Source organism: Procambarus clarkii, chromosome 67, assembly GCF_040958095.1.
Source record: "Procambarus clarkii isolate CNS0578487 chromosome 67, FALCON_Pclarkii_2.0, whole genome shotgun sequence".
Classification (NCBI taxonomy): domain Eukaryota; kingdom Metazoa; phylum Arthropoda; class Malacostraca; order Decapoda; family Cambaridae; genus Procambarus; species Procambarus clarkii.
This window is the reverse complement of record NC_091216.1, coordinates 15,547,142-15,574,208: the sequence shown is the minus strand read 5'-3', so window position 1 is coordinate 15,574,208 and position 27,067 is coordinate 15,547,142. Positions and strand designations below refer to the sequence as shown.

Sequence of the window (27,067 nt, the reverse complement as noted above, 5' to 3'; positions counted from 1 at the left end):
CCATTGCCCTGGGCCGGCCTGGTGAGCACTGTTCACAATGCTCCAGCCAAGAGACGACGCGTCTGAACACATCGAGCGAGGGCTCGGGTAAGTGCCAAGGCACTGAACTCAAAGACCCTGAAGAGGAATCCAGCGACGCAACAACCGATGCAAAGCCCCCATAGGATGAACCGAGCAACGCCTCAGAAGTGGAAGGGGCATCCCCGAAGGATGCCAGAACACACACCGAAGCCAAACCAAACCCAGTAGGTAGACCAGCACAGCGAAGTTCAATCTCCCACACAACTGCTCGAGCAACCGGCGGGTGCCCAAGACCCGGGCGGACCCTCCCAGAAACAGCCAAAGGCGGGACCACAGCCTCAGCAATGCCTCCAGAAGGAGAGACATAAAAGCAGTTCGAGAGCCCCAAACATGACCCAGCCAGGTCAGAACCTAGCTGGGTCATGGAACCAGATGGGACTTCCTCCAGTGTAGTCCCATCTTCCTCCAGATGGGATTTTCTTCCTTCCTCCAGCTGGGAACGAACCACACCCCCCTGGCGAGCAGACAAGCGGACCGACTGGGAGCCCATACTAACCAATCTTTGAGGTAGGCCAGAACCAGAACCCCTAGCAGAGGCAGACAGGTCACCACACCCGGGTAAGACACATGAATATGTGAGGTGCCAGATCCAAGCCAAAAGGAAGGCAACGAAAGTGGTCAACCAGACGCCCCCACAATGAAACTTAAACAGGCCCTGAACCCCAGATGAACAGGAACATGCCAATAGACATCCTGCAGGTCCAGGGACACCATCCTGGCACCGGCTCCAAAAAAAGCCGGACCTGAGACAGAGTGGTCATATAAAAGGAGGTACAAGGAATCCAGCGGGTTCAGATGGGACATTATCATCTTCTTATCTTGAGATGATTTCCGGGCTTTTTAGTGTCCCAGCGGCCCGGTCCTCGACCAGGGCTCCATCCCCAGGAAGCAGCCCATGACAGCTGACTGAACACCCAGGTACAGTACCTATTTTACTGCTAGGTAACAGGGGCATAGAGTGAAAGACACTCTGCCCATTGTTTCTCACCGGCGCCTGGGATCGAACCCAGAACCACAGGATCACAAGTCCAGCGTGCTGTCCGCTCGGCCGACCGGCTCGGCCGACCGACCGGGTGGTTCTAGATAGAAAACTATCGCCTGAGGCCATCATAAAGAATGTTGTGCGAGGAGCTTATGCCACACTTTCTAACTTCAGAATTGCTTTTAAATACATGGATGGCAATATACTAAAGAAATTGTTCATGACTTTTGTTAGGCCAAAGCTAGAATATGCAGCGGTTGTGTGGTGCCCATATCTTAAGAAGCACATCAACAAAGAAAAGGTGCAAAGACATGCTACTAAGTGACTCCCAGAACTGAAGGGCAAGAGCTACGAGGAGAGGTTAGAGGCATTAACCCTCAAACCGCTAGGGGCCCAAATGGAATTCACACCCACAGGCACAACAACAAAAAAAAAAATCCAAAAAATTCTTTTGTCTTATAGAAATGTTCATTTTTGTTCCCTGATCACGGAAAAAATAACAAAAAAATCGTAGGTGGCATATTTTAGCCGAAATAGGGTAGGGAAGTGTGGCAAAAAAGGGGCGTTGGCAGAGCCTTCGCCAGACGAGGTCTGCTCCGCCCGAGCTGTCAGACGGCAGTTGCCACAAATATAATATTACCTAATTATTTCAATGTCTCTGATTAATTTTTTCTTAATTTTTTGCAGTAATATTATTCCATACAGTGAATTGTGGTATATTTATATTATAAAATGTGTGAACCATCGCTGTACTCAAAATTATGGTGTGCATATTAGTGATTCAATTATTATATTCATAAAACAATAAACAAATAGTTTTGCTGTTGTTACACTATATACACAGGTTATATATAAGTATTTGCATGTTTTGTACACCATAACGAACTACTAAGTTGGTCTTGTGAGTCAAAAAGCAACGAGGAGTGATCGCCAAACACCAGCGAGCCACTCACTGCCACTCCCTCCCTCAACACCACCTCACTCACCCTCATTCACCTCCCACAATACTCTTTCTGTATTTATTCACTATACACAGACGTTGTATATACGTATTTACATGTTTTGTTCACCATAACTGTACATCTAAGCTTGTATGGTGAGTGAAGGCCATAAGACGTAGCTACTCACACAGTCAGCTGATCGGCGGCCGCCCTCAAGGCCAGACGCACTAATATTTGTCCTCCAACAATATTGTTTGTGGTGTTATTACGCTTTATACACACATTATATATAAGTATCTACCTGTTTTATTCACCATACCTGAACAAATGAGCTGATATGGTGCCCAAAGACCATAGTGGCCACCAGTAAACACCATGCCAAGTCGTGCAGACGACGCTCCTCCCTCACCAAAATGGCAGTTCCCAACCTACTCCTCTCGCTGTTATCACACACTATACACACGTTATATATAAGTATCTACATTTGTGTTCACCATAGCGAACCACTAAGCTGGTATGGTGAGTGCAGTCAATAAATGGTGGCCACACACAGTCAGAAGATGACGCCACAACCCTCCCTCCACAGCCTTACTCCTCCCTCCATGGAGCACAGCGCTAAATATCACCACAATCCTGCTATTATCAGTATCCTGGTCAGTTTTATCACAGTCAGGGGGCTTCAGTAATACTATCACTGCTAAATAACAGCAGTAATATTTATATTATGGTATTTGTAGGCGATGCTGTGGTCACAAGCTGAACAGCGGTGCTGTGAGCTCGTGCTGCGTGCGCCAGCCTTGGTGGCTTGCTCAATACTGACGCTGTAACATCCAAGAATGTTGGCCTGGATTTTTTTTCTAGGTGGCATCTGGCAACTATTGGTCGTGGCTGTACTATAGCTGCCCCTATCCCAGGCGGGGCGTTTAAATTATAGCGCTAGACACGAAATCATATATAAATGATGTGCGCGGTTTCGGTTTTGTCACCGATATCATTTATATATGATATGCGCGGTTTGAGGGTTAAATATGCCAAAACTGGAAGACAGAAGAAAAGGAGGTGATACGATCACTACATACAAAATAGTAACAGGAATTGATAAAATCGATAGGGAAGATTTCCCGAGACCTGGAACTTTAAGAACAAGAGGTCATAGATTTTAGCTAGCTAAACACAGATGCCGAAGAAATAAGAAAATTCACTTTCGCAAACAGAGTGGTAGACGGTTGAAACAAGTTAAGTGAGAAGGTGGTGGAGGCCAAGACCATCAGTAGTTTCAAAGCGTTATATGACAAAGAGTGCTGGGAAGACGGGACACCATGAGCGTAGCTCTCATCCTGTAACTACACTTAGGTAATTACACATACACACACATGTAAGTAGGGAGTAACTATCACAGAATAGCACAATACATACACGTACGTATTAGGGTCTCGCGCACAACAATTTTAAATGCCCTGTGAGGGACAGAGGCAGCTATAGCCTAGCCACAGCCGACAGTAAAAAAATGCCATTTTGGAAAAATTCCATTATACCCGAGACACCATGGAGAGTGCACCAAGTACCAGCGGCCAACCGCATTCAGCACAGCGTGCAACTCAATCGTTGACTGAAGATGAAATTAATCAGGAATTGTTCTAGGAGGGTGATAACCCTGATATTGATGACTGACATAGTCAGAGTCTACACACAGCCAGAAGATTTGGAGACGACCATGAACATGTGGGTGTCACAAAGGGTAGGCCTAGCTACTCACCCATGCCTCTTCACCCACAGTCTGCTCCACTTTGTGCCCGACCACACAGTTCATGTGCAAGTCCAGAATAAACCTCAAATCCGCACAGTCCCGTTTCAGCACTGGAAACAGCCGGGAAACCCACTTGAGAGACGGGGTCATTTTGACCACGCCCAAGCACACCTACTCCGAGATGACCTGACGAGCGCAAGGAAAGTAGCCTACCCCGCAAGCCCCAAACCCCCAGAAGAGGAAGAAGCTGCCCAATGCCACCACAGGCCAGATGACATGACCAAAATGTCCACAAATTGAGATACCAAACGCGAGCAAACAGAGCGAACCTTCCCTCATCGCTCCGTCAATGGGGTGATCCGCAAAAGGTCCAACGCCCCTTACAAGACGCCCGCCGCCGAACAGAGATCATCACGCCGACTAAACGACGCCGGCTCCGAAGGCAATGTCGGCTCAGAAGCCTTGCCCAACTCGACCAGCAGAACCCTGACCCCTGGCATGACCCTTCCAAGAAGACGGAGAATGGCTACCCTGGAGAACCAATAAGTCTGACATAGGACAACAACAAGACGAAGCTGCCTGCAAAAACTCTGAGACAGCAGACTGCAAACAGCAACAGACAAAACAGCGATGAAAAAATAAGAGAGAGCGAGCCCAATCTTGAAGGCACACGAGGCAAGAAGTAAAGAACAGACACACTGCCTCCTTCAGGATATGCATAAGTGTATCTACTCAATTTAACGGCCTCTTTTATACCAATCTGCTGGTAATAACGACCGGTTTGGGAGACCATTATCTGGAGCCTCATTTACCGGTCTGGCGGTCAATATAACCATAGGCCGGTGTTGGGTTTGTTTTGGTATCAACAGGCCCTCACATGGCCACCGACCTCAATCGTCCAGTCTCAAATTAAATCTTAACTTTTTTTTAAAATGATTCAGTTTAATGAAGAAAATTCTTAATTATTATTAATAAAATATTTTGAAACAATTGTTATTAAGCAAAATTCATTGATTTATTATTTAATACATTTTATAGTATGGCACTAGGTATTTTTTTCCCACAGAATGTACTGTGCCGGGCCATGTGGCCGCATTGTTTACTGTGAACTCGCGCGGCTAGCTTCCATTTTGAAGGACATTAGCTAATTGTGATCTTCATTTTAATTTACGAAATGCCAAAAGTTATCCAGAGGAAGCGCCTGACTGTTGCACAAAAGCTGGAGTTAATTAACCCTTAAACTGCACAAAACGTATGATGTGTGACATTGAACGGGGTATAATTCGAAAAATATTTGAATTATGTAAAAATTACTTAAAAATGTTAAACAAATCTCCAATTTATTGGCTTCAGCTTCATGAAACTTTCATCAAAATATTTTCAGAGGTTGATTTTAGACTAATATTTAAAAAAATAGAACATTTTGTTGATAAGAGAACAGCTCCTATTAACTGGAACTGATAGATAATGCAATAATAAAGAGATGCAAGCCCGACGCACAAAGAAGAAGAATAGTAGTAAGAAGTGTCCACAAATTGGATACAGCTGGTACCTCTAGAGCATTGGTAAGTAATACATACCACAAACAATAATGAGTAATTATGTTATTATGCTCCAGTTTGTTATACATCATATAAATACATTGCCCAATGTTATTATCAGTTACATTCAACAATGTCCAACAAATATTTTGTTAGGGGATTTTTTTTTTTTTTTAGGTTTTTAGTTTTTCCTCCTTTGTTTATTATTTGAATTTGTTTTAACCTTTACATCCTGGAGAATGCATACTCGTCCCTACCTATGTGAAGCACAACTTGGGGACATCGATTTTTGGGGGGCTGATTTTTTCACAGATATCAAACTATTTTCCTTGTCGCTTTATGTTGCTTTGATGATTAGGGGACCAGATAAGGACTTTTTTTTTACTTATATAAAGTGTACCCTAAATATATTCTCTAAATCATTATAATTATCCCTATATTTTGTCTATTTTTAGGGAGGGGGGGTATTTTTTCTTGACTTCATTTCTACACACATTGACCTACAACTTTCACATACTTGAGTACGAATGCCAAACAATGTTTATTACAACATACATATAAATTCATGAATTTGAACTGCCTTATTCATTGTTGATAACTTCAACTTCAATTATATCCAACTAGAATTTCAACTTACTTCAGTATCCAAAAATCTAGTTTCTGACCGATTCTCACCATTTTTACATGTGTGCACAGCTGTCTGTTCTACAATCCCTATAGAATTGATTTTTTATAAATTCTAAATGTTTGGAGTTATACATTTTTGTTGAATAAATTTGAGCGTATTTGAAATGCCATATTGACAATTTCTTTTTTTTACAGTAAACTATACTGAAAACCTATATTCTAAATATATGAAAATGAAGATCATATGCTATTCTGAGAGCATAACAACACCAAATGAACAGTTGGTGATACTTTTATATTTTTGCAGCCGATTTCAAAACCTTAAGTTTGCAATATTCAATTTTATAAATATCTTTTATTTTCTTGTTTTTCAAGTTACACTGGTATCATTTAGACAAAGTTGGAGCATTTGCCTAGTAGATCATGCACAAAACATTTGATAGTTTCAAAAAATTTAAAAAACTGAATTCAATATCTCACATCATATGACATTTTGTGCAGTTTAAGGGTTAAAAAACTTGATAAAGAATGTTCTCATGCATGAGCAGCAGCAGTTTAACATCGGCAAAAGTACAATAAGTGACATTAAACAACCAGCGATGAATGTAATGAAACGCCATTTTCTGGGTTAGACCCGGAGATTAGACCATGGCAACAGTCAATCAGTGGAGTTTTAGGTCTACTGGGGACTAGAGCCAGAACCTGGCCCCCTCAAGAAGAGGCCCGAGGAGCAATGGCCTAAAGACACCCCTGTGTAATTGGACGCAGTCTTTGTCTGCCATCTACCAGGCCAAGCACCCAGAAAGGTAGGAATTTCAAAACAAACTACTGCTGGTCAAAAATTGCAAACTGAAAGCCGAACTAGCATACAGAACTCCCCAATCAAAAAGAAGGAAACAAACATGACGTCGCCACAATCGCCATGCATCCGTCTGTGCAACCCTCCCCACTCCCCCGGGAGGAGGACGGAGGGGTCCCAGACCTCCACGCCGGCTATTATCCTCAGTTCAGAGGCTGAATATCAAAAACACAAAAAAAAACAGCGTTGAATGTAATGAAACGCCATTTTCTGGGTGAGTCCCGGAGGCTCCCCGGAGCTATCCCAGGGTGATATGCTAATGTCAGACTTTGGCATCAGTCATGTGTATGGAGTTCTTAGGCCTACCGGGGACCACGGCCAGAACCGGGCCCCCTCAGAGAGGCAAGGGGAGCAATGGCCTATAGAAGCCCCCGTGTGGTTGGAAGCATTCTATGTCTGCCATCGACCGGAACAGGCACCCAGAAAGGTAAGCGCCTCAAAACAAACCCCTATTCTGGTTAAAATTGCTACCAAAAACCGAACTAGTAGATAGAACTCCCCAACCGAAAACAAGCAAATTAGTGTGACGTCACACACCGCCGCGCCGCTGTCTGCGCAGCTCCCCCCTCCCCTAAAAGAACTAGGGAGCCATCAATAACAACATTCTGTCTAGGTACAAAGTAATCACGAAATTTCCCTCTGATATCACTGAACACTTTTTGCACTCTCCAAAGTCGATCATTTGTAATATCAAAATTTTCAAGGTGTAGGTACCGTAGTAGTATCAGAAACCTGTCTCGTGACATGTACTTGAACACAGGTGATGAATAATTAAGGTATTGTTGCTGACCACGGTGATGAATAATTAAGGTATTGTTGCTATGTTGACGAAATAATGCTGTGGTGCTGTGGCTAGCGCTGTTAACATTGTGAACAGCATTGAATCACTGATATTCGAACATTGTACCCAGTCATTATCACACTCAGGCTCTTCTATAATACTATCATGGCTAAATAATACAGGTTATATATATATTTTGACATTATTAGGCAATGCTGTGGTCACACGCTGAACAGCAGCGCTGTGCGCTCATGTTGCGAGCGCCAGCCTTGGTTGCTCACTCACTACTGAGGCTCTCTCACCCAAGAATGTGGCCCACAATTTTGTTAAAAGATGGTGTCTGTTTACAAGAGCCCTGAGGAAGCCGATGTGAACCTCATGTAGCCGTGGGAGTTTTGAATGGAACGTGAAAAATACAAATACCTGTAGGCGCGAAGCGCACCCCAGAAGTGAGCCTGCAGGCACATTGCCCAGTTAAAGGGTTAAACTGCTACAGCATAAGGGCCGGGAAGCCAAAAATGTTTGGATTATGTAAAAATTACTTTATTAAAAAAGTTAAACAAATCTCAAACTTATTGGCTTCAGCATCGTGAAACTTTCATCAAAGTATTTTCAGAAATTAATTTTGAGACGATTTTTTTTAAGGAAAATAGTTCCTATTAACTGGAACTGAGGGATATTGCAGTAACAAAAAGATGCAAGCACCAGTTCGATGCTCAAAGAAGAATAGTAGTAAGAAGTGTCCATAAAGTGGATATGCAGCTGGTGCCTTTATAGCACTGCCGAGTAATATATAATAACACAAATAATAATGAAAAAGTATGTTATTAGGCTCAGTTTTGTTATATATATCACATAAATACACTGGCCAATGTTAATATCCGTTACATTCACCAATGTCCCCAAAAAAAATTTTCAGGGAATTTTTTCCCTCTTTGGTTTTTATCTGATTTTGTTGTAACCTGTACATCTGGAGAGTGCGTACCTGTCCCTAACTTTGTGAAGATACAAATAAATTGATCAACAAATAAATCAGTCACAACTTGCAGAACTTGGGACTCTTGAAATTTTTTGGGGCCGATTTTTTCACAGATTTCAAACTTTATTTTCTTTGTCTCTTTAGGTTGTTCTGATGATTAGGGACCAGATTAGGGCTATTTCACTTATATAAAGTACACCCTAAATATATCCCTTAAATCATCATCAATCATTATAATTATCCCTATTTTTTTTTTTGGGGGGGGGGGATCTTTTTCTTGTCTTCATTTAACACACATTGACCTACAACTTTAACATACAGTATTCGGGTACGATTAAAAAACAATGTTTATTAAAACATACAAGTAAATTAATGAATTAGAACTACCTTTATTCATTGTTGATAACTTCAATTATCTCTAAAACTAGAGTTTCAACTTTTCAGTTTCTAAAATTCCAGTTTCTGACCGATTCTTACCATTTTAACATTGTGTGCTCAGCTGTCTGTTCCACAATCCCTTCAGAATGGATTTTTCATAAACCCTAAATATTTCGAGTTATACATTTTTTGTCTAAATTTGGCACACATTTCAAATGCCATATATATATATGGATTTTTTTTTTTTATAGTACAGTGGTACCTCGGTTTACGAATGCCCCTCTTTACGAACTTTTCATGTTACGAGCCCGATTTCTTCTGAAAATTTTAATCGGGTTACGAACTTTACCTCAGGATACAAGTTTGTTGATATGCGTAAGGCCGACTTAGCGCGTGGTGGCAGGGCGATCGCACCTCAGTTTCCCAGTGCCTCCAGCCTAAAGACTATCCTGCCTGAATTCTTTGCAAAGAGTTACAGTTTTTATTTTTTTTTATTTTTGGGTATTTGAACATAAAAGTTGTTATTATATATCTCGCCATGGGTCCTAAGAAAGCCAGTGACAAGGTTCAAGGCAAGAAAACACATGTAAGAATGACCATAGAGGAAAAACAAAGAGATCAATCGTAAACATTAAAATGGTACATGTGTTGTTGAACTAGCGAGGCAGTACAACAAATCTTCAAGAGAGGAGGCTGTAGAGGATGTCCCGTCCTCATTAATTAAGAAAATGTGTGCAGTATGGGAAGAACTGCAAAGTTTTGCTGAAAAAAATCACCCAGATTGTAACACGGGACAGTTTTGGCGCTCTCTTGTCCTTTACCCTGACCGTATTTAAACTTAATTCCAAGAACCCCAGAGCTAACTCAGATGAGTCCCACACCACGTGGTCTTAGCCGTTCGATCGTCTAAAATTCTACAGCCACGTGACGTCGACCCTAGGCTTTCTAGCAAACTCAAAGGATCTTAATCACTGCCACCACCAAACCATTTAAAATGAAAAACTATTTAATCGTGGTTTGGGCCAATTAATCAATCATTAAACCCTTGGGGCTTAATCCCCAAATTACTTGGAAAAGGGGGGAATCAACTTACATTAAGTGTGGGTTACTCAAACAAACCAACAGGATATATTTGGGAGTCAAGATAGCATGACTTGCTTGCAGTATTAATACGGATTCATTCCAATAACCCGGACCTGTAGAGACCACGGCAAACACAATCATATAGTATCAATTGGGTTAAACTCAGGAAATACAAGGTTCTTGATAAACAATTTATTATGCAAAGCTATCAAAGTAATTAATAAAAATCACTCCCTAAGTTAACACGTCCTACATGACCTATAGAGGCAGACATGAGATTACTTCTCCGTACCAAAAACTCTCAGCAACTTTTACCTTAATCTAAGAGACCAGCCGCTGGAGTTCTGGTCTCAGGAGAGGTGGGAATGGTTGACCTCTTCAGCTGCTGCCCAAAACCACACTAACTGTAGCCTCCACTACTCAAGATTGAGGCTAGTGAATATTACTCTGCCAGGTTTATCAATTTACCAAGCAAGGTTTAATTTAACAAACTAATCTTAAATTTACTGAACAACCCAGATGGATAAACTCTTATTAGACTGATGGTAATTGTACCGGCATCTTAGGGCAAGGCTATTTCCAATTACTGTACAATATTGGCTAGTGCTCTGAATTAGAACTTTGTGAATTAAATCATGTGGAAGGTTTTGGTGACCCCTTGACTCAGGATGGTCAAGATTCTTACGCCGAGCAACCTAGTTCCCTAGTACTTTATATGACGTCACTCTCTTTGATGGTATACACCCCTGATCTCAACCTTTACATACATGTAACTTAACATACATAAATCAAATTAGTTATTACTGTATTTACTGTATTTTGTCGAAATATTCATTATATGTTGCATTAATACAGAGAACCAGCCATCTTGTAATCTTAAACGCTAATCCCTCTAATCCCTGGAGGGATGACCTTTCTCTCCAGTCAGGTAGACTACCCCTCTCACTCCAAACTTTCAAGACCACGCGGTCCCCATGTCTATGAGAATCTATACTGCATAATTTCTTACAACAACCTAGTTTATTACAAGATAAAGCTGTAGCAGGCCATTGCATTGATCTTATTAATGACAATGTGATGTCTCACTACAGACAAGTGTTACAAAAAAGGGAAAAGCAATCTTCAATGGAATGATTTCTAGTGAGAAAATCAAGCAGATGAGCCAGAAGCAGGTCCTAGTGGTATGCAGGCAAAACGTGTCAGTGTGTGTGTATCCCAGAGAACCCATCACTGCTTGATGTTATAATGGAAGGGGACTCTCCTTCCAAACAGTAACACCTCTCCTCCTCACCGTCTTCCATACGCCAACAGGAGTCATTAGTAAAGGTAAGTTATAACTTGTACATCCTTTTGTAGTGGAAGATTTGGGTGAATTAGGTATACAATTTACTTTAAAGTTTATTTTTTGGGGAGTCAGGAACGGATTACTTCATTTCCCATTATCTCTTATGAGGAAATTCGCTTCGATTTACGAATTTTCGGGTTAAGAACAGCCTCCAGGAACGGATTAAATTCGTAAATTGAGGTACCTCCTGTAAACTATACTAAAAAACCTATATTCTAAATCTATAAAAATGAAGATCATATGCATAGCATAATAACACCAAATGAACAACTGGTGATAGTTTATATTTTTGCAGCTGATTTCAAAGTCTGATGTTATCAATATTCAATTTTATAATTATTTTTTATTTTCATGTTTTTCAAGTTACGTTGGTGATCATTTAGATAAAGTTGGAGCATTTGTTAGTAGATTATGCACAAAAAAATTTAAAGAGTTTGAGAAAGTCTGAGGAACTGAGCTCCTAGGCACGACATACATGTATGTCCTGCACAGTTTAACACTATTGCACTCTTCGAAAAAATATTTGTATAAAATTCATTAATTATCCGATCAACTTCGGGATAGTTTCAAAATGAGCGCCTTCAGAGCGCGCACAATTTGATACCAAAATGAAAGATGTAACACGAAACTTGATGTCAGAACACTTGAAAGATTATAAATACGTTTTTGGTCAAAATTTCAAAATATTTGTTAAAATTCCATTTATTGTGCTATTATTATTATTATCAGACTAGTTCCTGTAAATGAATAATTGAGGCGCACCTTTATATTGCGAACAATTTGATACCAAAATGAAAGATGTAACATGAAAATTTATGTCAGAACACTGGAAAGATATAAATAATTTTGTGATGATGAGCGTCCAAAATTAAAATATTTGTTAAAATTCCATTTATTGCTCTATTATGAGTCTAGTTTTAAAATACACGCCTTTTTATTGCAAACAATTTGATACCAAAATGAAAGACGTAACACGAAAATTTATGTTATCAAACTGAACGAGTGTACACATTTGGCTGCGATGTGCAAATTTGGTGCTCGTTCACGGGTAACTTTAGGCTTTGCAAACGGGAATCACGCTTGGCTTTTGGACAATATATGCATATACAACACATGTAGGGAATTTAATTGTGAGCACAATGATACCAAAACGGGTCACGTAGCACGAGAATTAAGATAAGAAAACTGAACAAGAATACACATTTTACTGAATTTGTGCACTCACGGGTAACTTTTGCTGACGTTAGACTTTGCTGTGGGGAGTCACGCTTGGCTTTTAGACCTTATATGCATATACACCTGTAGGGAATTCTATTGTGAACACAATACCAAAACGAACAACGTAGCACAAGAATTAAGGTGAAAAAACTGAAACGAGCACTGTATACACATTTAGTGTCGCCAAGCACTCGCCCGCACCGCCAGGAGTAGTTCGTGTATACGTGCGGAGCGCACGCCTGGGCGGGAAAGTGTTAAGGGGTAAAGACTCCAACGCTCCTCCGTTGTCTATAAAAAAAAGCATTTTTACCACATTTGACTAATTCCTGCAATCGTGCTAATACAGCTTGGAGTTTAGCCTGCGTTGAAGAGACATTGTCAGTTAAGCTGTGTCCATTAACAGTTCTCCAGTGTCTAATCATAGTGCCTAAAATACTGGAAATATTGAGAGATATTTATCCAGATATTAACACTTTCGCCCGGGCATGACGCAGCATTGCGTCATCTGATTACTGGCGGTAATTCCGGGGATGACGCAGCATTGCGTCATCCACTTTAAATAATCGCCAAAAATCTGGTTTTTATCCGATTTTTTGGGGACTGGTTTTAAAATGCGCGCTGATGTCTTCCCATTTTCTTTGTTGAGCCTCGTGGCCCTCAGGCAGCTTGGCACATGCCGTGGGCCCATTGTTTTCGCTCCACTGTTGTGACCAATGTCGCCTCCCCTCGCATCTCAAACGTCTGAACATTTCGGCCATTTTCCGTGGCTATATTTCTTACTGCGGCTTTAGAAATTATCTACGCTTACTCCACGATGGATAGTGATCATGAACAAGGCCCTTCCAGGAAGAAAATTGCGAAGGAAAAGCTTGAAAAGGGCGGGAATTGGGAGTGTAGCTGGAAGGCGGCTGAGCACTCACTCGCGGCTAACGCGTGGCCCGTCTTCAACTCGTCGGCGGTTGGAGCGTGACCAGGTTTTTTAATTTATATGATAATGTTCCTCTAGAGAATTCTATTGCGAACCCATTGAGACCAAAATGAAAGACTTAGGATAAAAATTGAGGTGACCAGAGTGAAAATAGTGAAAACATTTTATCGCGTTTGCGCGCTCCTGGGTAACTCGTTCGCACTTTCTCTGTTTGCTGCGGGTAATTAGCCGGGCTTTTGGAGTTTATATGCATTTTAGTGCTGTAGAGAATTCTATTGCGGACACAATGATACCAAATTTAATCTCGTAGGACGAGAATTAAGGTGACAAAGTTGAAGAGAGTATACACTTTTCAGAATTTACGCGCACTCCCGTGACACCCTGGGTCCCATATCGCACAGTTGAGGGGTGGCGAGCGGGGTGCACCAAAGTGTTAATCCCGTTGAGAAGTGCACACAAGGGGCAACAGCTTCAAGATAAATGAAGCAACAATATAAGATAGAGCACAGGTGATTATTTTTCACTCATAGGGTAATAAACCAAACCGCTGAAGCCATAAATGCCAAGACATTACGTCCCTTCAAAATTAAGCTGGAAAAATTCTCAGGTACAGTACATTGGTTACGGGGGAGGCCTTTGAGTAACCGCCGACTTCCGACCCCGTCGAGACCACCAGAGACAATGCCCTGAGACAATGCCCTAAAACAAGTGCCCTTAATATTCACCTTAATAACTGGTAAAACTAAAGGCGATTATCATGCTATAAGCAAGTTATTGTAATTTCTTTAGTTATCAAATACAGTGGTATCTCCATTTACGAATTTAATCCGTTCCCAGAGATGGGTCGTAACTCGAAAATTAGCAACTCGAAATGACTTTTCCCATAGGAAATAATTTAAATTGAATTAATCCGTTCTACACTCCCAAAAATATTAATTTCAAAGTGCATTTCATACAAAATAAACACATTTTGTACTACAGTATGAACAAGTTATAGCTTACCTTTATTGATGACTTGTTGCCGTATGGAAGACGGTGAGGAGAGGGCGAAGAAGAGAGGTGTTACTGATTGGAAGGGGGAGTCCCTTTCCAATATAACATCAGGCAGTGATGATTTCTCTGGGGTACTCTCTCCCTATGTTTTGCCTGCATACCACTAGGACGTCGATGTGGCTCACTGCTTGTTTTTCTCACTAAGAATCTTTCCATGGACTTGTTTTTCCTTACATTTTAACACTTGTCTGTAGTGAGACTTCACATTGCCCGAAATTGAAGAGAGAATGGGTGATTCCGTGACGTCATCGACGTCATGTATTTACATTACTTATAATCTTTTTATACTACAGTCTAGTGTTTAAATTTAATAAAAATGTGTTCACTAAGACTGAATATAATTTTCAACACTAGGAATATAGCTTAATACTCTATTCCTTAAACATAAATAGAACCATCAAACTTTTGCGTTTGTCTCCCCCGGGAGCATCGTCGTACACACTGAGACAATAACATCTAGACACGCTGTAGAGTGGCTCTCCATATGAGCTGATTTAACTCGCTAGACACCCAGACTACATGTCAACAGGCAAGCAGCCAGCAAAACAGCCTTTAAACAACCACAGCAACACCAGTATCCGTCTTACCAAGTATTTTTGTTTAACAGTGGCCATAGTTATTCATAAATAGGTAGGCAGTTATAATGCATGAAAACCCCCCATAACCAAGTACGTTTACTCAGCTCAACACTCATATTCTATATTATACCTGTACTTACATGTTTAGGGAAACATTATTAATTCTTTAAACTCAGCAGGTAATTGTGATTTGGAGTTACAAGAAGCTGAGCAGACAGTTGGCCCTCCATATAAATTTATTACCTAGCTGTACACCAAGCTTTGTAGGCCTCCAGACAGCCGCCATTACGTGGCACTCAGAGGCACAGGGCCACACCCAACTTTGATGCTAAATTATACAGCCTTAGCAGGCCCAATCAACAGGAACAGCTAAGCCCTCTTTTTGTACAATACTGTAGACATAGTATTAGAAATTAATTCATTATTGCTATAATAATAGTAGATTAAGCCACCATATGTGATATGATTTATAATTTATATTTATTAGGTAAACAATTTGTGGTTTATGAAGGAGCCATCTCAAAGTGCTTTAAGCTGCAAATTGTCCCCCCAATTATGCGAGATAAATTCAGGCAGCTGAATCAGTACATACAGTCCACTCACTCACTCATTTAATTACTTACTTGCTTAATTAACTAACTTATTACTAAGAACTAACTAAGAAAATTAATCAGATAAAAAATTATCATATTAAAGTCAATTAAGAAATATTTAGTATTTACAGTATTAAAAAAGAATTAAGCTGCTAGGATTTTTCCACAAATGTGACCCCCCTCCCACTGGCTACCCAAGACCCGAGTTCTGAGACTAAATATCAAAAACACACCACAAACTGCTGACCGGGAGGGAGGGTTACCTCGAGGTGCTTCCAGGGCTTAGCGTCCCTGCGGCCCGGTCGTCGACCAGGCCTCCTGGTTGCTGGACTGATCAACCAGGCTGTTGGACGCGGCTGCTCGTAGCCTGACATATGAGTCACAGCCTGGTTGATCAGGTATCCTTTGGAGGTGCTTATCCAGTTCTCTCTTGAATACTGTGAGGGGTTTGCCAGTTATGCCCCTTATGTGTAGCGAAAGCGTGTTGAACTCTGATGTTGATAGAGTTCTCTCTCAGAGTACCTGTTGCACCTCTGCTTTTCAACGGGGGTAATCTGCACATCCTGCCATGTCTTTTGGTCTCATGTGATGTTATTTCTGTGTGCAGGTTTGGGACCAGCCCCTCTAATATTTTCCACGTGTAAATTATTATGTATCTCTCCCGCCTGCGCTCAAGGGAGTACAGATTTAGGCTCTTTAGTCGGTCCCAATAGTTTAGATGTTTTACTGAGTGGATTCTAGCAGTAAAGGATCTCTGCACGCTCTCCAGGTCAGCAATTTCTCCAGCTTTGAAAGGGGCTGTCATTGTGCAGCAGTACAGCAGTACAAACGCTTGTGCTCTAGAGAGCACAAGCGTTTTGAAAAGTGTCATCGGTATAGCCTCTCTAGTGTGAAAAGTTCTTGTTATCCAACCTGTCATTTTTCTTGCAGTTGTGACGGCTACTTTATTGTGTTCTTTAAAGGTAAGGTCTTCCGACATGAGTACACCCAGATCCTTTACATTGCCTTTTCGTTCTATGTTATGATTTGCCTGAGTTTTGTACGTGGTTTCCGTTTTTATGCAGTATTTTCATTTTTTCCATAGCGCATAAGCTGGAACTTATCTTTGTTAACACTTTCGTCCGGGCATGACGCAGCATTGCGTCATCCGTTTACTGTCGGTAATGCCGGGGATGACGCAGCATTGCGTCATCCACTTTAAATAATCGCCAAAAATCAGGTTTTTATCCGATTTTTGGGGGACTGGTTTTAAAATGCGCGCCGATGTCTTCCCATTTTCTTTGTTGTACCTCGTGGCCCTCAGGCGGCTTGGCACACGCCGTGGGCCCATTGTTTTCGCTCCACTGTTGTGACCAATGTCGCCTCCCCTCGCATCTCAAACGTGTGAACATTTCGGCTATTTTCCGTGGCTATATTTCTTACTGCGGCTTTAGAAACTATCTACGCTTACTCCACGATGGATAGTGATCATGAACAAGGCCCTTCCAGGAAGAAAATTGTGAAAGAAAGGCTTGAAAAGGGCGGGAATTGAGAGTGTCGCTGGAAGGCGTCTGAGCGCTCACTCGCGGCTAACGCGTGGCCCGTCTTCAACTCGTCGGCGGTTGGAGCGTGACCAGGTTTTTTATTTTATATGCTAATGTTCCTCTAGAGAATTCTATTGCGAACCCATTGAGACCAAAATGAAAGACCTAGGACGAAAATTGAGGTGACCAGAGTGAAAATAGTGAAAACATTTTATCGCGTTTGCGCGCTCCTGGGTAACTCGTTTGCCCTTTCTCTGTTTGCTGCGGGTAATTAGCCGGGCTTTTGGAGTTTATATGCATTTAGTGCTGTAGAGAATTCTATTGCGAACACAATGATACCAAATTTAATCTCGTAGGACGAGAATTAAGGTGATAAAGTTGAAGAGAGTATACACTTTTCAGAATTTACGCGCGCTCCCGTGACACCCTGGGACCCAAATCGCACAGTTGAGGGGTGGCGCGCGGGGTACGCCAAAGTTATCTTGAGGTTATCTTGAGATGATTTCGGGGCTTTAGTGTCCCCGCGGCCCGGTCCTCGACCAGGCCTCCACCCCCAGGAAGCAGCCCGTGACAGCTGACTAACTCCCAGGTACCTATTTTACTGCTAGGTAACAGGGGCATAGAGTGAAAGAAACTCTGCCCATTGTTTCTTGCCGGCGCCTGGGATCGAACCCAGGATCACAAGTCCAGCGTGCTGTCCGCTCGGCCGACAGACCGGCTCCAGAAGTGTTAAACACCATATTATTTTCTGTAGCCCATAGAACCTGATCTACATCTGAATGGAGGTTTGCCGTGTCCTCTTATGTTGCCTACTCTCATGAAGATAGATCCTAGTGTCATCTGCAAAGGATGATACAGTGCTATAGATTGTGTTCTTGTCTATGTCTGATATGAGGATGAGAAAAAGTACTGGAGCAAGCACAGTACCCTGGGGGACTGAGCTCTTCACGGTTGATGGGCTGGATTTTATTTTGTTGACTATTACACAGGGTTGTTGGGGAGCCTCCAGGTCTCACCCAGAAAATGGCATTTCAATACATTCAATGCTGGTTTTTTGGGGAAGCCCTGTCGGCTTCCCAGAGCTAATTACCAAAAGACAAAAACTAGAGGGACTTACGCAGGAAGCGGTCGTTGCTCGCTCCTCAACATGAAGCGGAGACATCTGGCTGAAACCACTGACCCAAAACGACACAGACTCGACGAGGCCCAGGAACATTAACTAGGTGACACTCAGCCAGGACTCTCTTCGGCCGCCTAAAACCCCGTGCCCATATGTCAGCCCAAGACAGGTTGCCAAAGATGGCAGCAAGAGTAGCAAACTTATGAACGTAGTGAGCACAGGGATAGACTGCAGGCTGGCTGGGTCAAATAACCCTGAGAACGACCTGAGAGACCCACACCCTGGAACAGGAAAGAAGGGGAAACCAGATCAACCCAAAGCGCATCCCAAGACACGCAAGCTGTGGCACGCAAATAACAGCAGAGAGCCACAACCAGACACAACATATAATGCACCCCCGGCCTGACCAACCAAACATCAACAATCCAAGGTCCCCTTCGGAAAGCAGCTGTCTCATTCTTCACCAGAAAAGACGACGACAGCTGCAAGTGAACAAATCTATCACGAGGACCAAAAGAGCAGAAACCCCTGCCCCAGAGGAGAGCATGAAGCTCCCAGACCCGACCCCCAGAGGCCAATGCCAACAGGAAAAAAAAAAAAAGAGCCTTAGAAAAACAATCCTAAACCGAAGGGGCCACAACAAACTGAGGGGAAGAGAAAAAAGAAACGGTGCTGAAGTAATATCAATACCAAAAGCAAGCTGTAGCGGCTCCGCCAGCCCCGCACAATACGAGGCGACAGTGTTAGACATAATATGCCGGTCCTAAAACAACCAAGAGAGAAAGGACAAGACAACCCGAACCGAGAGCGAAGAATACCTACGAAGTGAGAGAAAGAAACGAAAGGACTACCAGGAAACTTCATACTGCTGCCGAGACGAAGCCCGCAGGTGGGACACCATCAAAGACACCCACCTGATCACCATACAGATGGTGATAGACCCCGAGTCAAAAAGACTAAACGTGAAGACTCGGGGAGAAGATCGAACCAGCCATGTGATGGATCAGACCGATCTGCTGAAAGAGGAGGTGCCGCAGGAAAACCTCCGGGTTCGGACACCGAGCAAGCAGCATCTGAAACCAAGGCTGGGCTGGCCACCAAGGGGCCAACAGGACTACTCTCCCATGGTAAATCTCCAAGCGAGCCAGGACCTGGGGCAACAGCTGAACCAGGGAAAAGAGGTACAGGTACCCCACCTCAACCAGTCCTGCTGAAAGGCATCGACCCCAAAGGCATCACAATCGGGGAAGAGTGATCTGGAAGATGTCTCGACCAAGCCGATGCGAAGAGTTCCACATTGGGCACCCGAACATCTGGCAGAGCCAACATAATGAGTCGGCGTCAACCGTCCATTCCGTAGACAGGGCGAACGAGCCAAGACAGGGCATCCGCCAAACCGTTAACTAAACCCCCCGAACGTGAACCACCAGGAGAGCCAAACCCTGAGAACTCGGCAGACGAGTCACCCGAAATGACCAGTACCAAAGAGCCAAGGTCCACATCGAACCCCCCTCAGTTCAGGCAATGAACCACTGGGGAGCAGTCTGAATGGAGCTGGATTGACGATCCGCGGGCGACCCGAATCCTCCGAAGAGTGAACCATACCGCTGCGATCTCCCGCAATGTGCTGTGGGCTGGATGGAAGGACAGACCCCACCGTCCCTGGCTGGCCTGGTGAGCACTGGTCACAAAGCCCCAGCCGAGAGATGACGCATCCGTGAACACATTGAGCATGGGCTCGGGTAGGCGCCAAGGCACTGAACCCTGATAAACCCAAAGAGGAAGCCGGCGATGCAGCAGCAGACGCAAGACCCCTGGGGTCCGAACATAGCAATCGCGAGAGAGGTGGAAGGGACATCCCTGAAGGAACTAGAACAGCCGACGAAGTCAAACCCCTCCCAGCGGGTAGACCAGCATCGTGAAGTTCAGGCTCCCACACAGATCCTCGAGCAACCGCCCGGTGACACGGGAGCCCCCAGAAACAGGCACATGCAGGACCACAGCCGCAAGAGAGACTCTGGAGGAAGAGACAAGGAAGCAGTCCAAGAGTCCCACACATTTAGGCTACTTCCTGGTATTCTTTCTGATATAACTGTATTAGTCAGGTGCTTCCATCCCAGGTGCCGTAGGTTGAAGTCCCCAAGCAGGTTGATGTTCGGGGCTGGATTTGTGAGGTTTTTCAAGCAGTGTTCTATTTTCATTAGTTGGCCTTTAAACTGCTGAGGGTTTGCCTCCGGTGACTTATATACAAGGATAATAACTACATTTATGATCTCTATTTTGATTATCAGCACTTCCACCATATCATTTGTGTTGTTTAGCAGCTCAGTACAGATGAGTATGTCTTTGATGTAGAGACTGACCCCACCCTGTAGCCAGTGTTTCCTATCACATCTTAAAAGATTGTACTCTTGAGATCCATATTTCACCATCATGGTAGTCCTGTGTGTGTGTTTCTGTTAGGGCTGCAAACACTGCATTTGCCTCATGAAGGAGACCATCTATAAAGTGAACTTTGTTGGATTTGCGTGTTTTTATACCCTGGATGTTGGCAAATATAAATGATGTTATCGTGTTAGTGGAAGCGCTGGATGCTTTACTTGGTGTAAAGCTTTGGCTTTTCCTCTCAGGGATGAACTCCAAACATACTTTATAAAGTAACTGTTAGGACAGGAGGGCAATGCTAGACGAGTGCCTAAGAAAGAGCCGCCCTACACACGTGCAGCTCAAAGCAAATATATTCCAAATCAACGTAAGAAATCTGACAGAGAAACGTATGCTCATGAAGCAAATACTAAAGATTTGAAATGATAAACAAGTAAATGGCACCCACTGGACAAAGTGCAAAAGATGGCTGGCACCTGGCTGAGAAAGAAATGGGACTCACTATGAAGGACACCCAGGAAGACTACACAGTAGTGTATCAGTAATATGACTGACCTGGGGCTAGCTCGTTGGGGACAGTTTACAGTAAGTAGTTTGAGCTAGTTTCCAGTGAATCAGTTGTTCTGAATCAATTGTTTGAGTAATAGCAGTTCAGCTGTTTCGGTGCTTAATTTTCCAAGACCTTGCAGTTGTCTGTATTACTCTGCTGACTTTTTGGATGCTTTACCAGTGAGGGTGATGTTAACTTTCTGTGCCTCTGTGAGGGGGCCAGATACTGTCTCTGGTCCCCGTTAAGCCAGGCTGAGGTGACCCAGTAGTGGAAAGTCATCTCAACAAGATAGCTTTACCGAGCAACCAAGGGGCTTCCTCAGAAAAGTTTTCACTACAAATTATAATTACAGAATAAACTTGTAATATGAAGGATAACACTAACCTTGGAAAGCCCACTAGTACTGGGTTCAGATTCTCCATTTACAATAGGTGTTTCATTTGCATCCTTGTCTTCTTTGGGCTTATTTTTCTTATTCTTCTTCCTGAAAAAAAAAAAGCGTTGAATATAATGAAACGGCATTTTCTGGGTGAGACCCCGGAGGCTCCCCAGAGCTATACCGGGCTGATGTGTATATATTAGACCGTGGCAACAGTCAATTGATGGAGTTCTAAGCCTACCGGGGACCAGCGCCAGAACCTGACCCCCTCAAGAGGCAAGAGGAGCAATGCCCCCCCCCCCCGAGAAATTGAAAGCAGTCTATGTCTGTTATCTACCAGGTCAGCCAGGTCAGGCACCCAGAAAGGTAGGAATTCCAAAACAAACTACAGTGGTACCTCAGTTTAGGAATTTAACCCGTTCTCAGAGATGGTTCGTAAGTTGAAAATTTGTAAACCTAAGCGAATTTTCCGTAAGACATAATGTACATACTGTAAATTGAATTAATCCGTTCCACACTCCCCAAAAAATTAATTTCACAGTAAATTTTATACGTAATTCCCCCAAATTTTTTTAACTAAAGTATGTACAAGTTATTGCTTACCTTTACTGATGACTTGTTGGCATATGGAAGACGGTGAGGAGGGGGAAGGAGGTGGTGTTAATGTTTGGACGGAGAGTTCCCTTTCATTTTAACATCAGGCAGTGATGACTTCTCTGGGGGTACACACTCTGGCACGTTTTGCCTACATACCATTAGGACCTGCTTGTGGCTCGCTGCTTGTTTTCCTCACTAAAAACCTGTCTAGTGACACTTGTTTTTCCCTACATTGTAACACTTGTCTGAAGTGAGACATCACATTGTCATTAAAAAGGTTAACACAACAGCCTACTACAGCTTGCTCTGGGTGAATTAATAACTTTTCAACATCCTCTAGTGTTTGTGTTCCTTGCTTCGTGATTGTTGATACACCTTTTGCCACTTTAGCACTCAATGTCCTTTTTCTTAGCAATTAGAGTGCATATCGTTGACATTTGTTGTGTTGCCTAGCTAGTTCAACAGCCCGTGTACCATTTTCATGTTTACGAATGATCTTATATTTTTCTTCTATGGTCTTCTCATGTGTTTTCTTGGCTTGAACCTTACCACTGACTTTCTTGGGACCCATGGCAAGACATATAATAATAACTTTTATGTTCAAATACCCAAAAACCAGAAGAACACTGAAATTCTTTACAAATAATTCAGGCACGATTGTCACTAGGCGGGAGGCACTGGTAAACTGAGGGGCAGGCGTCGTACCACCACGCGCTAGGGTCAGCCATACGCGAATCAACAAACTTTGTTTCCCAAGGCAAAGTTCGTAACCAGATTCATATTTTACGAAGAAATTGGGCTCGTAACCCGAAAAGTAATCTGTGTATCTATGTATTTACGTATGTATCTTATCTTGAGGTTATCTTGAGATGATTTCGGGGCTTTTTAGTGTCCCCGCGGCCCAGTCCTCGACCAGGCCTCCACCCCCAGGAAGCAGCTCGTGACAGCTGACTAACTCCCAGGTACCTATTTACTGCTAGGTAACAGGGGCATTCAGGGTGAAAGAAACTTTACCCATTTGTTTCTGCCTCGCGCGGGAATCGATCCCGCGCCACAGAATTATGAGTTACGAGTTGGCTGGACCAAATAATCCTGCCAACAACCTGGGAGCCCCGTGCCCTGGAACAGTGAAGAAAGGAAACCGGGTCAACCCAAAGCGAGTCCCCTGCCACATAGGATGTGGCGCGCAAGTAATGGCGAAAAGTCACAACCAGACACAAAACATGATGCACCCCTGGCGGAACCAAACAAGCATCAACAACCCAAAGAACCCCTCCGGAGAGCAGCAGTCATTCTTCGCCAGAAAAGAAGAACAGACCGACTACCGACTACCAGGACCGAAAGAGCAGAAACCTCTGCGCCAGAGGAGAGCATGAAGCTCCCTGACCCGACCCCCAGAGGCCAATAACAACAAGTCTTAGAAAAACAGTCCTGAACCGAGGGGAATGGCCCACCATAAACCAAGGAGGAGAGAGAAAACAGAGCACCCGGTCTAAAGACCAGGACGGCTCAGGCGGAGCCTGAGCAGGCCGAAGGTGGTACAACGCTCGAGAAAGCTTGCGGAACGGAGCAAACGTGACATCCATCCCGAACGCAAGCAGCAGCAGCTCCGCGAGCGCCGCACAATATGAAGCGACAGAATTCGGCATAAGATGACGGTCCTGAAACAACTAAGAAAGAAAGGACAAAACAACCCAATCAGAAATCGAAGACAACATACGAAGAGACAAAAAGTGCCAAAAGAACCGCCAGGAAACTTCATATTGCCGCCGAGACGAAACTCGCAGGTGGAACACCATCAACAAAGCCACCTGATCACCATACAAGTGGTGATAAACCTGTGTCAAAAAGACCAGACGCGAAGAGTGGAGAAGATCGAACCAGTCGCGTACCAGACAGGACTGATCTGCTGAAATAGGCAGAGCTGCAGGAAGATCCTCGGGATCGGACACCGAGCAAGCAATAGCTGAAACCAAGGCTGAGCCAGCCACCAAGAGGCCAACAGGACTACCCTCGACTGCTAAGTCTCCAAGCAAGCCAAGACTTGAAGCAACAACCAAATCAGTGGGAAGAGGTACAAGTAACCCCCACATCTACCAGCCTAGTCGAAAGGCATTGACCCTGACGGCCTCACAGTCGGAGAAGGTATCAACCAGGTATCAACCAGGTATCAACCAGAAGGGCCCCTCACATACCGAAAGACGCCTCGACCCAGTTGACACGAAGAGGTACAGTTCCAGGTGCCTAAACGTCCGGCAGAGCCAACGGGGACGAGTCGGCATCGACCATCCATTCTGTGGACAGGAATGAAAAGGGGCAGGCCGTCCGCCGTACGTTGGACGCTCCCTGGACATGAACCACCAGGAGCCAAACCCCGAGAACTCAGCAGACGAGTCACCTGAAGCGACCAGCCCCAAAGCGCCAAGGATAGCATCGAATCCCTGCGGTTCGGACAACAAACCACAGAGGGAGCAGTCCAAATGGAGCCAGATCGTCGATCCACGAATGACTCAAAATTTCTCAAGCAAATGGCACACTGCCGCGAACTCCTGCACCGTGCTGTGAACCTGACAGAAGGACGAACTCCACAGACCCTGACCGGCCTGGTGAGCACTAATCACGAGGGGCTCAAGTAGGCTCCATGGCACAGAACTCCAAAAAAACGAAGAGGAAGCCGGCGATGCAGCAACTGACAAGACCCCTAGGGTCCAAACCCAGCGATTGTGAGAGCAGTGGAAGGGATGCCACCGAAGCCAGATCCGACCCGACGGGTACAGTTGCACTGCAAAATTCGGACTCCCGCACAGCTGCTCGAACAACCGAGAACCCTAACCCGGCAAACTGGGAAAGAACAAAATCCCTGGCGAGCAGACACGCAGACTGGCTGGGAGCCCAAACCAGCCAGTCGTTGTGGTCACCAAGGGTGAACGTGGTGATGCAAACGGGTCACCACAACCCGGGTAAGGCATGTGAACATGTGAGGTGCCAGATTTAATCCAAAAGATAACAAAAACGGTAAGCCTGTCACCCCACGACAAAACCGAATCAGTCCCTGAACCCTGGATGAATCAAGGCGTGCCACTACACATCCCAGAGGTCCAGGGACACCATCCAAGCGCCCGGCTCCAAAAGCATTCGGACCTGAGAAAGAGTGGTCATTCGAAAGGAGAGGCAAAAAACCCAGAGGTTCAGACAGGACCACAAATCAAGAATGAACCACAGGTCCGCACAGTCTCTTGTCGGAACTGGAAAGAGGCGGGAAACCGACCTGAGGGACTTAGTCATTTCGACCATGCCCAAGCAAACCCACTCCAGGATGACTTGACAGCACAGAGGAAGAGGCCTGCCCCGCCAGCCTCGAACTGCCCCGAAGGAGCAGCAGCCACCCAATGACACCGCAGGCCAGAGGAGAAGACCCGGAACGCCCACGAATCATGGGACCAGGTGAGAGCAATCAGTGCGAGCCTCTCCCCCCCTAATTGCCCACCCAACGTGGCAAACTGTGAAAAGGCCACCAACCCTTACGAGAGCCCGACCGATGCTCAGAGATAACTGCACAAACCAGACGCTGATGGCTCCGCAGGAGGGGCCGGCCCCAAATCTGGCACAACTGGCTTACAACGACCGAAGGAACGCCGAGCCCTGGCACGACCCTTCTGGGCAGGACCATCATGGCCTTCCCTGGAGAACCAACAAGTCCGACATAGGCCAGCAACTAGATGAAGCTGTCTGCAGAAAAAGCAGCACCGCAGACTCTGCAAACAGCAACAGACAAAAAAGGAAATGAAAATCTAAGTCAGGGCTGAAGTGGATTCCAAAGAGTGGATGAGCCCGCCTGCCGGCACGCGAGACGTGAGGCAATGAACAGATACACCCTTCCTTTAGATTCGGCACAAACAACCTCAAGGCAGCCGACCCCCGAGCTGCCAAGGCAAGAACACTGGACGCAGGCCCGGAACCTAGCTCCTCCACATCCTCATCGAGCCAGTCTGAAGATAGCTCTAGTGGGGAAAAAGAAGTGCAAGTCAGAAGCCAAATGCCCATGAGTGCGCAAATCCTCAGCCACCAGGGATGCCAAAAGGGAGGGAACCTGCACGTGAAGCTGCACCTGACCAACATCACGAGGAAGCACGAGGGCGAACAAGCACACACTGAGGTGTTCAAACTTGCCCCTCTGATAAACCTGAACGACCATAGTCAATTCCCACCACTAAAGAGTGCAGGACCAACAGAATGCATGCCATGCCCCCAACGAAAAGAAAGAGCAGTCCGCCAGCCAGGAAGACTGGCACCTCGTAATGCACCCAATAAGGAAAAGAGGTACCAAACTTAAAAGGAGGAGGATCCATTATCGAGGAATAATCTGGGTCTCGCAGCAGGCAAGCCGTAAGAGCCTCCTGCACCTCCCTCGGTAGAATGCAGGAAGCTGAAAACCTCCGGAAGGAAGGAACCGAGGAACCCAAGGAAACCCGGAACTGAACCTGGGGAGGAGTCAAACTAATATCAAACTCATACAGGGAGGGAAAGCCCCTCCCCATGTAACAAGCCCACGCCGAGGGTACCAACACCCAAGTAGGGGTCAATTAGGGCCCAAGCCCTGCCCCCCCCCCCCCAAGTCAACTCCTTCCCAACCCCAGGATCCTCCACGTCAGGACCCGGGGCAGAGGCAATTTCCAAACCCTCTGCCTCTGGAGAAAAGGCAGAGTTCACCAGAAAAGCAGAGATGAAAGGGGCCCGCTGGCGCAACCCAAAACCCCTGGCAGGACGAACAGGCTCGAATGCCTCCACCGCCGATCCAG

The 27,067-nt window shown here is 44.6% G+C and overlaps 1 protein-coding gene across 1 annotated transcript in view; it reads right to left on the bottom strand.

The window, feature by feature from the left end:
- Positions 1-27,067, bottom strand: part of Nmt (N-myristoyl transferase) — a 160,447-nt gene that overhangs the window by 119,633 nt on the left and 13,747 nt on the right. Inside the window, exon 2 of the mRNA XM_069310358.1 lies at positions 21,677-21,776. Within this exon, the coding sequence (XP_069166459.1) occupies positions 21,677-21,776 (100 nt within the window). The remainder of the gene's footprint in view (positions 1-21,676; positions 21,777-27,067) is intronic.